This window comes from Vipera ursinii, assembly GCF_947247035.1.
Source record: "Vipera ursinii genome assembly, chromosome: Z".
In the NCBI taxonomy this organism is placed as follows: Eukaryota; Metazoa; Chordata; class Lepidosauria; order Squamata; family Viperidae; genus Vipera; species Vipera ursinii.
Window position 1 is genome coordinate 125,446,988 of NC_139517.1, and position 18,283 is coordinate 125,465,270.

Genomic DNA, 18,283 nt, shown 5'->3' on the forward strand with positions numbered 1-18,283 from the left:
GAGCTTGTCGATCAGAAGGTCAGCAGTTTGGCGGGTCGAATCCCGAGTGCTGCGTAGCAGAGTGAGCGCCTGTTACTCGTCCCAGCTTCTGCCAACCTAGCAGTTCGAAAGCACGTAAAAATGCAGGTAGAAAAATAGGGACCACTCTAGTGGGAAGGTAACAGCGTTCCGTGTGCCTTTGGCATTTAGTCATGCCGGCCACATGACCACGGAGACGTCCTCGGACAAGCGCTGGCTCTTCGGCTTTGAAACGGAGATGAGCACCGGCCCCTAGAGTTGGAAACAACTAGCACGCATGTGCAGGGGAACCTTTACCTTTACCTAGGTTTCTTGGAAGCAGGATGCGAGAGGAGAGGGTTCAAACAGGAACATTGCTTTATTGTAGTAACAGGAACAGAACTGGGAACTGTGGCTTCTACGCAGCTACTTATATGGTTGGCCACTAGGCAGCGGCCAATAGGTTTAAAGGAACCTATCCCCACCCCAGAGCCAACCAATGATCATCCTGGAGACTGCATGTCTGGGCAGCCAGCCACCGTTACACATACACCCTAATTAAGCAATCTCAAGCAGCATTCAAAGACAGGTGAAAACAGTTCAAGTAAAAGGCCCAATACATTACAGTTTTCTTGCCGAGGTTTCTTTACCCCAACTAGGTAACATCCAGTTTGGGGAGTGAAATTTCTGCAAGCAAGCAAAGAAGCTCACAGAGCGCCAAGGACTCCTCGCTTGAGAACCGAAACCTGCAGAGCCCAAGTCCTTTCCTCCTTGCCCTTCCTAGTCTTCTGTGTACCCTGGAAGCTTTATTTATTCAGCAATTTTCGAGTTTAAGCAACCAAAGTGTGATTCTCACCCCTGTTTGCATCGGCTCCTTTTCACCTGCTTTTCTTCCAGTGCCACACGTCCTGGACTGTGGGGCCTGCCTGGTGGGCGGAGTAAAATTTGTAAAGTTTGCGTGCAAAAATGAAGGGCTCAGCATTGGGAAGTTTTGCATCATGCCGAAGGACATGTGGCCACCCCCTAACTTTCGGGTAAGTGTTACAGAACCGGATGCGCTTTCTTTTCTACGCCAGCCCTGTTGAACTGGAATCAAAAGGGGACTATTATCCGGCAAGCACAGGGGGCACATGCTGGCATTCTGGGTTTCTAAGGGGCCAGAAAGAATGTGGCTATGGATACTACAGATAGTCCTCGACTTTAGGAAATCTCTTTATAGCCACATCTTCTTCCGCTTTGCCCGCCGTGGTAGCCAGGTGTGTTCATCCCTTGGTTGGCGGATTCCCTGGGTTCGTTGGCTTCCTCCTGTTCCAGTAAAAAAAAAAAGGAAAAAAAAGAAAAGAAACACCATTTTGCAGTTCCACATCCTGGAGTGTAGATGGGGAAAGTGCAGAACTTTTGCCCATTTCCCTTAGTTTAAAAAAAAAAAGTGCACAAGGCAGGATGGGCCCATCTTTTCTCTGCTTCTCTGTGAACTTATGTGCAGAGAAGAACAGTAAAGATGATGTTGCCGGAGTCTAAATTGTAGGATGAGCCAATTGAAGGAGCTAGGTTTGAGTAGCCTATCAGAGAGAAAGACTGGGGGGAAAGGGGGACACAATAGCAGTGTGGCAATATTTGAGGGGCTGCTACAGAGAAGAGGGGGTTGTCAGCCTGCTCCCCAAAGCACCAGAGGGCAGGAGAAGAAGCAGCGGGTGGAAGCTTAGTTAAAGAGAGAAGCAACCTAATCCGTAAGGAGAAATTTTCTGACGCTGAGAACAATTAAATCAGTGGAACAGGTAGACTCCCAAAGTGGTGGGTGCTCCATCACTGGTTTTTAAGAAGAGATTGGACAGCCATTTGACAGGGATATTGTCTCCTGCCTTGAGCAGGGGGGCGGGGTTGGACTAGATGACCTCCAAGGTCTGTTCCAGTCCTATGAAGTTCTGTGTTCTTATTTAAAAAATGAGGGCTGTGAAAAGCAGGAACTAGTGACCAAAAGAGAGGGGATATTGTGTGTCAATGCACAGGAGCAAATTGGGAAGTTTAGGTTAGCGTTAGCCTAAAATAAAACAAATCATAACCCTGCCTCAGCTAGCACAAGTCCCCAAAGCCAATTTTTGAGGAATAGCAGAGACGGATGAGAGGAAGTTGTTTGGTTTGAATACTAGGAAGAATTCCTCCCTTTGAAAATTACTCAGGGCTCTGTACTTCTCCTGGGGCAAACTGGTCATGCCAATGAGCTCATAAACTGATTCATATATATATATATATATATGTATATATATTTTCTCTTTATTTGAAGTCTGCCGCCACTCTGGGTTATGTGAAGCAACAATCATTTGGGATTTGTCCGGCCGTCTTTGAACTTTCTCCGGGTCAGTCTGTCCCAATTGAGGTCAGTTTCCTGGCAATATCGCTCATGCTTCCAGCCTACTTGCAAACTTAATAATGCCTATTTTCATTTTATTTTCATTTCGCTTATTCTAAAGCTGGATAGAGCCGATGCCCTCTTCATCTGACTAGGGAATTTATATTAGGATTGGTTACTTTCAAAGTCCCAGGGGGATTTATGTAGAATTGTACCATGTACTGTGTTTATTTTTTTCAAAAAATTTTTAATTATTTATATCTTGCCTTTGTTATTTTTACCAATAACTCAGGGCGGTCAACGTATCCAGCATACCTTCTTCCTCCTATTTACGCCGCAACAACCTTGTAAGTGGGACTGAGAGAGAATGGTTGCCCCAACTGGTTTTCAAAGTGGGACTAGAACGTTTGGTCTGCTTTCTAGCCCAGCTCCTTCTGATTCTAAAAATTTTATTAGTTTATAGCAGGGGTAGGCAACCTTGGCTCTTTTATTTATTTATTTAATTAAATTTTTATACCGCCCTTCTCCCGAAGGACTCAGGGCGGTGTACAGGGCAATAAATATAAAAACGAAATACAAAAGTTAAAAGACAATTAAATTTTATGTCCGAATATAAACAGTAATTAAAAGCCATATTAAAACCCCAACCCTAACCCATCAAACCAGGTCAGATTGCTCGAGGTCAGATGGCTCTTTTATGACTCGTGGACTTCAACTCCCAGAATTCCTGAGCCAGCATGGTTCAGCTTGGAAACCTCTCCCTTTCCCCTCAGCACGACTCGCTCAGGAATTCTGGGAGTTGAAGTCCATGAGTCATAAAGCGGCCTAGGCCTAGGCCAGGGGTAGGCAGCCTTGGCTCTTTTATGACTCATGGACTTCAACTCCCAAAATTCCTGAGCCAACATGGCTCAGCTTGCAAACCTCTCCCTTTCCCCTCAGCATGGCTGGCTCAGGAATTCTGGGAGTTGAAGTCCACAAGTCATAAAGTGGCCTAGGCCAGGGGTAGGCAGCCTTGGCTCTTTTATGACTCGTGGACTTCAACTCCCAGAATTTCTGAGCCAGGATGGCTCAGCTTGGAAACCTCTCCCTTTCCCCTCAGCATGGCTGGCTCAGGAATTCTGGGAGTTGAAGTCCACAAGTCATAAAGCGGCCTAGGCCAGGGGTAGGCAACCTTGGCTCTTTTATGACTGGTGGACTTCAACTCCCAGAATTCCTGAGCCAACATGGCTCAGCTTGCAAACCTCTCCCTTTCCCCTCAGCATGGCTGGCTCAGGAATTCTGGGAGTTGAAGTCCACAAGTCATAAAGTGGCCTAGGCTTAGGCCAGGGGTAGGCAACCTTGGCTCTTTTATGACTGGTGGACTTCAACTCCCAGAATTCCTGAGCCAGCATGGCTCAGCTTGGAAACCTCTCCCTTTCCCCTCAGCATGGCTGGCTCAGGAATTCTGGGAGTTGAAGTCCACGAGTCATAAAATAGCCAAGCTTGCCTACCTCTGGTTTATAGTATATGATACAAAGAAAATTCAAAAGTAAATAGTGGGGAGGATAGGGAAGGCTCCTTAACCACTTGACCACACCTTATAGTGAGTTATAGTGAGTGTGCTTTGTTTGCAATTTGTTTCCACACTGAAAGATAAGAAAAGTTTCAGAGTACCACAATTTTCTCAGAGCATGATATTTTTATTTACTCATGATAAGCAAACCTGATGAAAAAAAATAAAAGAGAGAATAAATTTTTTCCCTCTTCTTCTTTTCCATACTAGAAGTAGTTTTGCTACACTTATTTCTGACTTTTCTATAATATAGAAGCTTACTAGTAGGAAGAAAATGGCTTAAAGTTTCTGGGCTAAATGGGGTGAAAGGGAGGACGAGGAGGAGGAAATACAGGCAGGCAGTTAAAAACCATTCAGCAATCATTTGATGTTATTACAGCATTGAACAAAGAGACTTAATGATCGGTCCTCAAAGCTGCCGCAGTTGTGATCATAGGATGGCAGTTTTGGTGCTTGGTCAACAGGCTTGCAATTGCAACAATCACAGTGTACCATTTTGTCATGTGATCAACCAATTTGCAACCTTCGCTGCCAGCTTCTGACAAGCAAAATCAATGGTAAAGCTGGCAGGTGATCACGAATGTCAATCACGTGACGCCACACGACAAGCAGTGGAAGTGCTGGAACTGCTATTGGTACGTTGGCGTGGTCACATGACCTTGCACTTATGACAATGACCAGATTTGCTGGTCCCAATTACTGAGGTTAACTGGAGATTATCTGTATATAAAATCTCCTTGATAGCCAGCTCTAAAGCATTAGATTGATAACCTGGAGATGTAAGTTCTGGCATTAAATTTTGAAAGGAGGAATGGTGCAGGTAGTCCTCGATTTACACTAGTTCACTTGATAACTGTTCAAAGTTATAACGGCACTGAAAAAAGTGAGTTATGACCGTTTTTCGCACCTACGATCATTGCAGCGTCCCCTTGGTCATGTGATCAAAACTCAGATGCTTGGCAAGTGATTCATATTTATGATGGTTGCAGTGTCCCAGGGTCATGTGATCCCCTGGGGTCTTCTGACAAGCAAAGCCAATGGGGAAGCCACACTTACTTATCAATCGTGTTATTAACATTATAACTGCAGTGATTCACTTAACAACTGTGGAAAGAAAGATGGTAAAACGGGGCAAAACTCAGTGAACAAATTTCTCACTTAGCAACATAAATTGTGGTCATAGGTTGAAGGCTACCTGTAGCAAGGGAGGTTTTGCAGCAAAATATATATATATATATATTTAAAAAAAATTTGTATAGACCAGGGGTAGGCAACCTCGGCTCTTTTATGACTCATGGACTTCAACTCCCAGAATTCCTGAGCCAGCCATGCTGAGGAGAAATGGAGAGGTTTCCATGCTGAGCCATGCTGGCTCAGGAATTCTGGGAGTTGAAGTCCACCAGTCATAAAAGAGCTGAGGTTGCCTACCCCTGGTATAGACCAAGGGTTAGAACACTATGGGAGCTACAGATCCCTAACTGGGATTCTCAGAGAATTACCACACTACATCCCGGGGGAAATTCATGATGACATTTGCCAGTTTTAGTTTCTTACCTCTTAAAAAAAAATTCTTACGGCTACTGGTGTTTTGATGATGCAAAAATGTTCATTTTCAGGTGGTGTTCATGCCCAGTTCTGCTGAAATCCTATCGGTGACATACATCATCGTTTGTGACAACTGCCATATCCACGAGATTACTGTCACAGGTTTGCCACTATCATCTCTTTGGGGTTTTTTTTTTCCTTACATCTAAACTACCTGGTGTTTTTTGCCACAGGTTGGGCAAAGGTGTTAGCAATAGCAGTCAGACTTCACAATGCTTTACAGCTCTCTCTAAGCGCTTTACAGAGTCAGCATATCGCCCCCAGCAATCTAGCTCCTCGTTTTATTGACCTCGGCAGGATGGAAGGCCGGTCAGGATCGAACTCCTGGCAGTCGGCAGAGTCAGCCTGCAATACTGCATTCTAACCACTGCGCCACCACGGCTCTAATTATGATCCTTTAACTGTGGCAGCATCGTGTCTGCAGTTGGACTCCTCCAGATGCAAATTAACAAAACTACAAGCCAAGCTCAGTGGATTCTTAGAGATTTCATTCTTTAACTGTAGCATCAGGGAGCCACGATAATGTACAAGTAGTCCTTGATTTACGTCCACAACTGAGAGCAGAGTTTCCTTTGCTAAACAAGGCAGTTAGTAAGAGAATTGCGCCTGATTTGGGGCCAATTGTTAGGCAATGGGGAGTTCTTGTCTTGTCTTAGGCATGAAAGCCAGCTGGGTGACTGTAGTCCCTCTCTCTCAGCCCAACCCACCTCGCAAGTTTGTTGTTGGGGGGAAAAAGGAGGAGGAAGGGGTATTAGATATGTTTGCCATCCTGAGTTATTTATAAAAATAATAAAGGCATGATAAAATTCGGATGGATGGAGTGGATGGATGGATGGATGGATGGGCCAATGCATGATAACTTGATATTATAGGCCAGGGGTAGGCAACCTTGGCTCTTTTATGACTGGTGGACTTCAACTCCCAGAATTCCTGAGCCAGCCGAGAGTTTCCAAGCTGAGCCAAGCTGGCTCAGGAATTCTGGGAGTTGAAGTCCACAAGTCATAAAAGAGCCAAGGTTGCCTACCCCTGGCCTAGGCCTAGGCCGCTTTATGACTGGTGGACTTCAACTCCCAGAATTCCTGAGCCAGCCAAGCTGAGGGGAAAGGGAGAGTTTCCAAGCTGAGCCATGTTGGCTTAGGAATTCTGGGAGTTGAAGTCCACGAGTCATAAAAGAGCCAAGGTTGCCTACCCCTGGCCTAAGCCTAGGCCGCTTTATGACTGGTGGACTTCAACTCCCAGAATTCCTGAGCCAGCCAAGCTGAGGGGAAAGGGAGAGTTTCCAAGCTGAGCCATGTTGGCTTAGGAATTCTGGGAGTTGAAGTCCACGAGTCATAAAAGAGCCAAGGTTGCCTACCCCTGATATAGGTGAATGTTAAGGAAAGCTTCCTGATGGTAACTGCAGCCTGAGAGTGAGGGGGTGCGCCTCCTCCTGGTGGGATGTATTTAAGCAGAAATGAATCCACCCTCCGTGGGAATCATTTAATAAAAAATGCTGCAGTGAGGAACTCTCCCACTGATTGCTGGGCAGGGTGGCTTCTTTGGCCGTTTTGAACTCCCAAGGTATTATGATAAATCGCATGGTGAGCTAATTGTCTCAGCCCTTCATCTTTGCTGCAACATTTAAAAAAGAAGAAAAAAAGACATGCTTGTATTCCGTTCATTCCCAGGAGTCGGAGAGCTGATAGCTTTGGAACTTTTGTCTGTTTCTGGTGGAGAGAGCCTTCTTCTGCCCGGCGAGCTTATAGACATAACCTCACAGCATCTTGTACGTTTTGAGCCAATGAATCCCCACTCTGTGGCAGAGAAAACGCTGATTCTGAGAAACAAAACGTATGTATGATGCTCCTATTGTAGTGCAGGAGTGGGGAGATTTGTATGTGGGTAGGGACCAGAACCCAGCTGCATTTAACTCCCCAGTTGAAAGGAGTGAGATTTAAGTCATGGCTCTCTTCCAATAAATCACACACTGATCCACACTGAGAAGCAATTTGGTGTAGTCCAGGGTTTTTCAACCTTTTCACCCATTGTGCCACTTTTAGGATATGGCAACATCCGAGTATCACCAGTCGCCTAGCAAGGTGTCAAAAACTTGATTACCAAAAAAGGAAAAAAAAAGGAAAAAAAAGGTTATGAAGTACAGGTAGTCTTCAACTTACAACAGTTCGCTTAGTGACTGTTCAAAGTTTCAATGGCACTGAAAAAAGTGCCCCCCAAGCCACAGCCGAGCAAGACACCTGCCTGCCCGCCCAGCGGCACTCTTCCTCCTGTCCGAGGTTTTCATTGTTGTGAGCATTTCTGTTGAGGATTGGCAGTGGGGGTGGGGTAGGGTGTGTTTGGTTTTTATTTCCCCCCCCACCCGTCTGCTGGGTGGTCACAGCAGGTTTTGGTCACTTCACATGACCCTGGGACACTGTGACCATCCTAAATATGAATCAGTTGCCAAGCATCTGAATGTAAATCACAAGACCCTGGAGATGCTGCAACATTCCAGCTGATCGGCGCTTCTTCTGGGCTCAGAAGTGGCAGGATCAGCGCTGAGCTCCAGCTGGATCCTGGCGCTGATCCTGGCGCTTCCGCTGAGCCCTGACAGTCCTGCAGCTCCAGCCGTCTCTCGCTCAGGCTTGTGCAGTGCTGCCACTGGTCCAGCTCATTCCCCTCCCCCGCTACCACTTTTCTAGGATGGTCGCGTACCACCGGCCAGGTGCCAATGTACCACTGGTGGTACCCGTACCACAGGTTGAAAAGCCATGGTGTAGTGGATAAGGCATTAGATTAGAAAGCAAGTGACTGTGAATTCTAGTTCTGCCTTAGGCTTGAAAGCCCACTGGGTAACTTTGGGCCAATCACCAGGAGATTGTGATTTCTAGTTCTGCCTTAGGCACGAAAGCTGGTGGGTGACTTTGGGCTAGTTACCAGGTGACAGTGAGCTTGAGTTGACACCTCAGGATGAAAATTGGCAGGGTGACTTTGGACCACTCACCAGGAAACTCTGAGTTCCGGCCCAATTTTAGATATGAGAGCCGACTGGGTGACTTTGGGCCAGTCATTCTCTCTCAGTCTAACCCATCTTGCAGCCGTGTTGTGGTGTGGAAATAGGAGGAGGAAAGAGTGTTAAGTGCTGCCTTGAATTCTTTATAAAAATAAAAAAGGTAGGAGATTAAAATAACCTCAACAAAATGTTCTAAGTCGCTGTGAGGAATTTAGCTCATAATCCCGATCAAAAATGGAGCCTGAAATGTTTGCCCATCTTGTCCCAAAGGTGCTTTTTCAAAAGGCAGCTGGACTTTCTTTGCTTTTCCTTGAAGATGTTTCACTTCTCATCCAAGAAGCTTCTTCATTTCTGACTGAATGTTGGAGGATGGAAGGATTTATTTTCCTTGTATACCACCTGGCTGCATTTGAAAGACCAAGGCCACTCTTTTGAAGACAGAAAAGTCCAGTTGTGGACAGAGAGAACCGCTGGTTTGAAAGAGGGGTCAAAGAGGCCATTTACATAAAGATAATAATAATAATTAATAATAATAATAATAATAATAATAATAATAATAATAATGGGACGAGTAACAGGCGCCAAATTATGAAACAGTAAACAAGGAAACGAACAAGGACAAAATGACATTAAAAGATGGGCAGGAGGAAGCAAGGAATACAAAGGGAGGGAGGTGGCTTTTGATATCAATGTGACAGCCACTTCTAGGGTGGGGCTTCCCCCTTTGGGTCCCCAGGCCAAGTGCAGAGCCAGGTCTTCAGGCTCCTATGGAAGGATAGGAGGGACTCACCCTGGGGTGGGTAAGATAATAGAAGGACTTGCTTTCCAGTTTCTCAAGCTCTTTTTCTTGAAAGCTTAGGTAAAACGGTTTAATTATCTGAATTTATATATCCCTATATGACAACTACAGGGACACGGTGGCTCAGTGGGTTAGGACACTGAGCTTGTCAATCAGAAGGTCGGCAGTTTGGCAGGTCGAATCCCAAGTGCCGCGTAACAGAGTGAGCGCCTGTTACTCGTCCCAGCTTTTGCCAACCTAGCAGTTCGAAAGCACGTAAAAATGCAAGTAGAAAAATAGGGACCACTCCGGTGGGAAGGTAACAGCGTTCCGTGCACCTTTGGCGTCTAGTCATGCCGGCCACATGACCACGGAGACGTCCTCGGACAAGCGCTGGCTCTTCGGCTTTGAAACGGAGATGAGCACCGGCCCCTAGAGTCGGAAACGACTAGCACGCATGTGCGGGGGAACCTTTACCTTTACCTTTATATGACAACTGCATGGATGGAGTTAATTCACTCCAGTGTAAGACTGGATCTCGTTTTTGCTCTTGGGAATTAATTGACTGGATATATTGGTTTCTTTTCGATATTCTTATAAGAGAGTCATTTTTCTAGTGACCTAGGTCGTAGTGTTGTCTGAACAAAGCCAATGTGGGGCCCCTTGAATATCGTCCTAGACCAAATTTCTCCACGGCAGCTGAGCAGCTTTGCTTTTCAGAGAGTGGTCCATAACCAAAGAACACAGAAAGCAGAAAGAAACCTTGATTGTGGCATATCAGGGTGAGGTTAAGGACAGACTCTCTGGCTTTTGTTTCTAAAGAAAATCGAAAACTTCCGGTCTGCCCTCTGATAGACCCAGTACGGCCCAGCTGATTAAGTTTGACAAAGTCCAGATTTCCATGGGACAAACAGATAGAGGAACAAAAGGGTCCATGGGAGCCATCCCATAATGATTCGACTGATGGCTCTATATCTTGACATGGGATCACTGCTTCAAGACTCTAGTCTCCTACGTTGATTGATTAGGGTGTGTTGTTGGGAAGGCATTTGCTGGCAAGTGTCACTGATTTATTGATTTATTTTAATGATTAATTGCATTGCTGCAGTTGCAAGGCTCCGGGTGGCTGTCGAGAATAAAATCAGTGAAAAACAAAAACAGAATATGTGCACTAAAATGAAAAGCGACTCCATGATTGTACACTGTTTGGAAAATAATCAGAAGCCGATATTTTCCTATTTGTGTGAGAGTTACTTCTTTTGACTAAATGACCCTAAAGAGGATACAAGCCATGTGCATGAGGGAGAGTATAGGTAGTCCTCAGCTTACGACCACAATTGTGCCCAACATTTCTGTTGCTAAGTGAGACAGTTGTTAAGTGAATTTTGCCCCATTTATGATAGCGTTAATTGGGGTCCCAGTTTGTGTTCATTAGTGTTTCTTATTATTTTATTGTTCGGTCTGTATACCTTCCTTCCTCTGTACACCGCCCCGAGTCCCTCGGGAGAAGGGCGGTTTATAAAAACTAATAAATAAATAAATAAATAAAATCTTTCTTGCCACAGTTGTTAAGTGAATCACTGCAGTTGTTAAGTTACTAACAGGGTTGTTAAGTTAATAATGTGGTTGTTAAGTGAATCTGGCTTCCCCATTGACTTTGTTTGTCGTAAGGTAACAAAAGGGGATCACGTGACCCCTGGGATACTGCAACCGTCATAAATATGAGTCAGTTGCCAAGAGCCTGAACTTTGATCATGTGACCATGGGGATACTGCAGTGGTCATAAGGGTGAGAAATGGTTGTAAATCATTTTTTTCAGTGCTGTTGTTGTAACTTCAAACAGTCGCTAAGTGAACTATTGTAAGTCAAGGACTACCTGTAAATACGACTAGTTTAGCTCTCTGTCATCAGAAATTTTCTTCTTTCAGCCACCCTGAGTCTCCTGCCCAGGCAGACTTTTCTGGAAGAAAAATAAAGTGCCAGGTGCCAATTTGGACAAAGAAACACATGTACTGTAAATGCCATCATGGTGAACTTAATGTTTTAAAAGTTAACAAAGAGTTTCTGTAGCTGGAAAGCCCAGTTAGGCATGTGTCCAGTCACCATGAAGAAAAGATTGGTGTTGCTGACTTTTTGGGTGTATAATGCTGTCAGAAATTGGATTATTTAAATTGTAGGGCAATCTGATTTGTTAATATCTATCCTCTAAATCAGACATGTCAAACACAAGGCCCTGGGGCCGGATCCTGCCCGCGAAGTGGTTTCATGTGGCCCGTGAAGCTACCCTGGAAACAGTGAGGGAACGGCCCCCACTGCCTTGGCCCTGGCCCAGAGACCCTCCTTCTGCCAGAGACCCCCAGATCTGTCCCACTCCTGCCCAGGCCCCCATAGGCACCCTTGATGCGAATGATGTAGAGCTGGCCACGCCCACCCAGTAGGCCACACCCACTCTAGCCATGCCCACCCAGGCCACGCCCACCTGGCCCCCTGAGGGCAACCGCAATGCTGATGCAGCCCTCAATGAAATTGAGTTTGACACCCCTGCTCTAAAGCAATGTCTCTCAGCCAATGTAAGAAGCATGGACTTCAAGTTCCAGAATTCTCCAGCCAGCATGCTTTAGGTCAAGGTATTTCCTGGCCTTACTACTTACAGTCTGGAACTTGAGGCCTTCTATAACCAGAACACAAGCACATTGTTGTCACTGTTGGGTGAATCATAGCTTGATGATGGCGCTAACACATTTTTGAACCATAGCTCTGTGGCAGAGCCTGTGGACGGCCACTGAATCAATGCTTGGCAAAGCCATCCAAAAGGCATAGGTAACAGGTAGAGGACCAAGCCTCTTTGTTGTGAGTATCAAGGTAGGTAATCAACTTGGAGGCCTGGAATGCAGCTTGCTGGTTCCCTTTGCGGGAAGAGACACTGGCCATTAGATAGCCTGAGGTAGCTATCCTGGTCCCACAGCCCCATAGTTATAGCACTCACATGGATAGTTAAACTGTCAAATACAGAGGTCTTCAAACTTGGCCCTTTTATGACTTGTGGACTTCAACTCCCAGAATTCCTCAGCCAGGCACGCTGGCTGAGGAATTCTGGGAGTTGAAGTCCACTAGTCATAAAAGGGCCAAGTTTGAAGAGTCCTGGTCAAATACATGGTCCAAAGTAGCTTACTTACAGGCAGAAACTCCTTGCCTGGGGATTTTATACATCTCTTTCATTCAGAGGAGTTTATGTTGTTGTTGTTGTTAGCTGCGAAGTCGTGTCCGACCCATCGCGACCCTATGGACAACATTCCTCCAGGCCTTCCTGTCTTCTACCATCTTCTGGAGTCCATTTAAGCTCACACCTACTGCTTCAGTGACTCCATCCAGCCACCTCATTCTCTGTCGTCCCCTTCTTCTATTGCCCTCGATCTTTCCCAGCATTAGGCTCTTCTCCAGTGAGTCCTTCCTTCTCATTAGGTGGCCAAAGTATTTGAGTTTTAGCTTCAGGATCTGGCCTTCTAAAGAGCAGTCAGGATTGATCTCTTCTACGACTGACCGGTTTGATCGTCTTGCAGTCCAAGGGACTCGCAGGAGTCTTCTCCAGCACCATAGTTCAAAGGCCTCAATTCTTTGGCGCTCAGCCTTTCTTATGGTCCAACTTTCACTGCCATACATTGCAACTGGGAAGACCATAGCCTTGACTATACGTACTTTTGTTGACAGGGTGATGTCTCTGCTTTTTAGTGTGCTGTCTAGATTTGCCATGGCTTTCCTCCCCAGGAGCAAGCGTCTTTTAATTTCTTGGCTACAGTCCCCATCTGCAGTGATCTTGGAGCCCAGGAAAATAAAATCTGTCACTACCTCCATTTCTTCCCCATCTATTTGCCAAGAATTGAGAGGGCCAGATGCCATGATCTTGGTTTTCTTAATGTTAAGTTTCAACCCAAGTTTTGCACTTTCCTTCTTCACCCGCAACAAGAGGCTCTTTAGTTCTTCTTCACTTTCTGCCATTAGAGTGGTATCATCTGCGTATCTTAGGTTGTTGATATTTCTTCCGGCAATCTTAATTCCAACTTTTGATTCATCTAGCCCTGCCTTTCTCATGATGTGCTCTGCATATAAGTTAAATAGGCAGGGCGACAGTATACAGCCTTGCCGGACTCCTTTCCCAATTTTGAACCAATCAGTGGTTCCGTGTCCAGTTCTCACTGTTGCTTCTTGACCCGCATATAGGTTTCTCAAGAGACAAATAAGATGGTCTGGTACTCCCATCTCTTTAAGAACTTGCCACAGTTTGTTATGATCCACACAATCAAAGGCTTTAGCATAGTCAATGAAGCAGAAGTAGATGTTTTTCTGGAACTCCCTAGCTTTCTCCATGATCCAGCGTATGTTGGCAATTTGATCTCTACTTCCTCTGCCTCTTCGAAATCCTGCCTGTACTTCTGGTAGTTCTCGATCCACATACTGCTGAAGTCTAGCTTGTAGGATTTTAAGCATGACTTTACTAGCATGAGAAATGAGTGCAATGGTGCGATAGTTTGAACATTCTTTGGCACTGCCTTTCTTTGGAATTGGAATGTAAACTGATCTTTTCCAATCCTGTGGCCACTGTTGAGTTTTCCAAATTTGCTGGCAAATTGAGTGTAGCACTTTTACTGCATCGTCTTTTAAGATTTTGAATAGCTCAGCTGGAATACTGTCACTTCCACTAGCTTTGTTGTTGCTCAGCTTTTCTAAGGCCCACTTCACCTCACATTCTAGGATGTCTGGCTCGAGGTCAGTGACCACCTCATTGTGATTATCTGGGACATTAAGCTCATTCTTGTATAGTTCTTCTATGTAATTTTGCCACCTCTTCTTAATCTCTTCTGCCTCTGTTAGGTCCCTGCCATTTTGGTCCTTTATCATGCCCATTTTTGCATGAAACGTTCCCTTCATCTCTCCAATTTTCTTGAAAAGATCTCTGGTCCTCCCTATTCTATTGTTTTCTTCTATTTCTTTGCATTGTTCATTTAAGAAGGCATTCTTATCTCTTCTAGCTATTCTCTGGAATTCTGCATTCAATTGGGCATATCTATGTTTTTCTCCCTTGCCTTTCGCTTCCCTCCTTTCCTCAGCTATTTGCAAAGCTTCCTCAGACAGCCATTTTGCTTTCTTGCATTTCTTTTTCTTTGGGATGGTTTTGGTTGCTACCTGTTGTACAATGTCGCGAACCTCTGTCCATAGTTCTTCAGGCACTCTGTCTATCAGATCTAATTCCTTAAATCTATTTGTCACCTCTACTGTATATTCAACAGGGATATGATTTAATTCATACCTGAGTGGCCAAGTGCTTTTCCCTACTTTCTTCAGTTTAAGCCTAAACTTTGCAAGGAGAAGCTCATGGTCTGAGCCACAGTCAGCTCCTGGTCTTGTTTTTACCGACTGTATAGAGCTTCTCCATCTTTGGCTGCAGAGCATATAGTCAATCTGATTTCTGTGTTGACCGTCTGGTGATGTCCATGTGTAGAGCCGTCTCTTGGGTTGTTGGAAAAGAGTGTTTGCTATGACCATCTTATTCTCTTGACAAAATTCTATCAGCCTGTGCCCTGCTTCATTTTGTACTCCAAGGCCAAACTTGCCTGTTATTCCAGTTATCTTTTGGCTTCCTACTTTAGCATTCCAATCCCCCATGATGATAAGGACATCATTTTTGGGTGTTAGTTCTATAAGGTGCTGTAGGGCTTCATAGAACCGGTCAATTTCATCCTCTTCAGCACCGGTGGTTGGGGCATAGACTTGGACTACTGTGATATTGAATGGTTTGCCTTGGATTCGAATTGAGATCATTCTGTCATTTTGAGGATTGTATCCCAGTATTGATTTTCCTACTCTTTTATTGACTATGAAGGCTACTCCATTTCTTCTGAGGGATTCTTGCCCGCAGTAGTATACCTGATGGTCATCTGAATTAAATTCACCCATTCCTGTCCATTTTAGTTCGCTGATACCTAAGATGTCGATGTTCAGTCTTGTCATCTCTTTTTTGACCACGTCCAGCTTTCCTTGATTCATGGATCTTACATTCCAGGTTCCTATGGAGAAAAACTCTTTACAGCATCGGACTTTCCTTTCACCACCAGACATATCCACAGCTGAGCGTCCTTTCGGCTTTGGCCCAGTCGCTTCATTCTTTCTGGCGCTACTAGTACTAGCCCTCTGCTCTTCCCCAGTAGCATATTGGACGCCTTCCGACCTGAGGGGCTCATCTTCCAGCGTCATATCGTTTTGCCTTTTGGTACTGTCCATAGGGTTTTCATGGCAAAGATACTGGAGTGGGTTGCCATTTCCTTCTCCAGTGGATCACGTTTTGTCAGAACTCTCAGCTATGACCTGTCCGTCTTGGGTGGCCCTGCACGGCATAGCTCATAGCTTCATTGAATTACGCAAGCCCCTTCGCCACGACAAGGCAGTAATCCATGAAGGGGTTTATACTTTTGAATAAAGCAGATCCTCTTTCCTATTTACAAATGTGGTGCTGAATCCAAGACGGTTGGGAAATCCGGTCTCACTGGGACTAGCTATTCTTTTTCATTTGTCCTGTTTGGATGCATCAATGACTACCGAGTCTACAAAGAAAACAGCCGAGCTCAGAGAGCACCAAGGATCTCTCATTTCATCCCTGAGCTACAAATATTCTCCTTTATCAATATTTAACTTAAAGAGTTTTATTTCATTTCTTACCTGGGAAGCTTTCAAGGAAAGGCCAGTTGTCAATGAATTAATTTCTTATTGTCTTTACAGCCACGTAGAACTTCCTTTCTTCTGGCAAATAGTGAAGCCCAATCTACAGTCACTAACACTGGAAGGAAAAATGAACATTGCAGATATAAAATACAACCTGGATACAGAGACCGCTTTCTCCATCATTCCTAATTCTGGGACTCTACAACCCCATTCCGATCATCCATTCACCCTCTATTTTTGTCCACAGGAGGTATGGTTTCCTGCCAGGCCATTTTAAAAGACCCTGCATCGACTTTTTGCAATAAATAAATAAATAAATAAAATAAAATAACTTGCAAAATTACGTAATTTAAAATAAACTTGATTTTAAATGCCAAACATAGGTACGCATACAGAGGAGCCCTAACCCATCATTCTGTTCCAGTTTCCACGTCCTCTTTCCTCAAGCTTCTGTTGGAAGGTTTTAATCCGTTAATCTGTAGATACTTTTGCAGGATGAACTCTGCAAGAGTCAGGTCCTTTTCAACAACACTTCCAGTCAAACCTGGCGTGGCTGTTCATTTTCCAAGCTTGACACTCTCCAGATCCAGCACTTTACCGACCCATTTTGAAAAAGGAGGAAAAAAACAGTAGTTAATAATAATAATAAGTTGGAAGGGACCTTGGAGGTCATCTAGTCCAACCCCCTGCTCAGGCAGGAAACCCTATAGCATTTCAGACAAATGGCTGTCCAGTCTCTTCTTAAAAACTTCCAGTGTTGGAGCATTCACAACTTCTGGAGGCAGGTGGTTCCACTGGTTAATTGTTCTAACTGTCAGGAAGTTTCTCCTTAGTTCTAGGTTGCTTCTCTCCTTGACTAGTTTCCATCCGTTGCTTCTTGTCCTGCTTTCAGGTGCTTTGGAGAATAGCTTGACTCCCTCTTCTTTGGGGCAGCCCCTGAGATATTGGAACACTGCTATCATGTCACCCCTCACTCTGGAACTCCTGTCTTCTTTGCAGGCAGAACCGACCGCAGGGGTGGGCGAAGGGAGCAGATTAAAGGAGGATAGAGCAGAAACAATTGGGAGTCGCAAGATTTCTGATGCAGACCGTGCCCTTCAATATTGTGAGGCAGAATCATGAAAGGAAATACACTTCCAAAGCTGTTTGGACTGCCTTAGTTGTGGGAAGTCATAGATACTAGCAAGACGCGTGAACAAGTGCTCAGAATTAAGGGGTGCTGTGCGGATTTACCCCCAGTCTTAAATCCCACCTTCAGAGATAAACTGCTTCAATCTTAATAAATATTTACTGCTTTGTCTTTGTGATGAGTAAAGTAAGCAATATACACTATATTTTTGAAAGTTCTTTGTGTATAAACTATCCACTATTTTCTCCCTGTTGTAGCTAAAGAAATACCATAGTGTGCTTCAAATAGTGCTGGAGGACATCCCAGAATCACATTGGTAAGTTTTCATGATGCACTTCTGACCTGAAACCTCAGAGGATTAATTGCCTATTTTGATATTCTTGGCCAATTGGACTACAGGTCGGTCCTCAACTTACGACTGTAATTTGAGCCTGGAATTATGATCCCATCTAATGCCAGTTGTTAAGCAGATTACCATGTGACTGTTACCCAATTTTACGACCTTTTTTATTGTGGCTGTTAAGCGAACCCATTTTCTAAGATGGAGGGTTTGTTGTCACTGTGAGTTGGCGGGGTGGGAGCACGAAGGGAGGCTCAGCTAATCTCAATGTATACATGGTTGTACTTTGACTAGAAAGGTTCATTCAATACATTGGGTGGTTTTTCCTGGAAACTGGGAGTAAACCCTAGTTGCCGGGGGAAAACGTAAATCGCAGTCACGTGGGTGCTACAAGCAGTCATAAATAGGAACTGTTTCCTGAGTGCCCCAAATGTGATCAGCTGACCGAAGTGGGTTGTAGCCATTGGAATTTCAAATATGGGTCATAAGTAATGCTGGAGAGGTCCATGGTAACTTTGAATGGTCACTAAGCAGCCAGTCATAAATCAAGGACTACTTGTTGTCTTAAGGTTCCATCTGTGGCCCTGAATGCCTGGCTAGATGGATTCTAGTTCTTGGACAACAACATTTTTTCCTATTTTCATTAGCCCAACTTCCTTAACCAAATTAGCATCCCATCACTAAAATACAGATACTCCTCAATTTACAGTAGTTCATTTAGTGACCATTCAAAGTTACAGCAACACACAAAAAAGTGACTTATGAACGTTTCTCACATGACTGTGGCGGCATCCCCGTGGTCACGTGATCAAAATTCAGGTGCTCGGCA

At 44.7% G+C, this 18,283-nt stretch overlaps 1 protein-coding gene across 1 annotated transcript in view; it reads left to right on the forward strand.

The window, feature by feature from the left end:
• The window catches only part of DLEC1 (DLEC1 cilia and flagella associated protein), a 91,460-nt gene that overhangs the window by 22,837 nt on the left and 50,340 nt on the right, over positions 1–18,283 (forward strand). The window contains exons 10-15 of the mRNA XM_083376968.1: positions 895–1,031; positions 2,282–2,374; positions 5,516–5,606; positions 7,172–7,334; positions 16,043–16,235; positions 17,372–17,430. Of these exons, the coding sequence (XP_083233094.1) occupies positions 895–1,031; positions 2,282–2,374; positions 5,516–5,606; positions 7,172–7,334; positions 16,043–16,235; positions 17,372–17,430 (736 nt within the window). The remainder of the gene's footprint in view (positions 1–894; positions 1,032–2,281; positions 2,375–5,515; positions 5,607–7,171; positions 7,335–16,042; positions 16,236–17,371; positions 17,431–18,283) is intronic.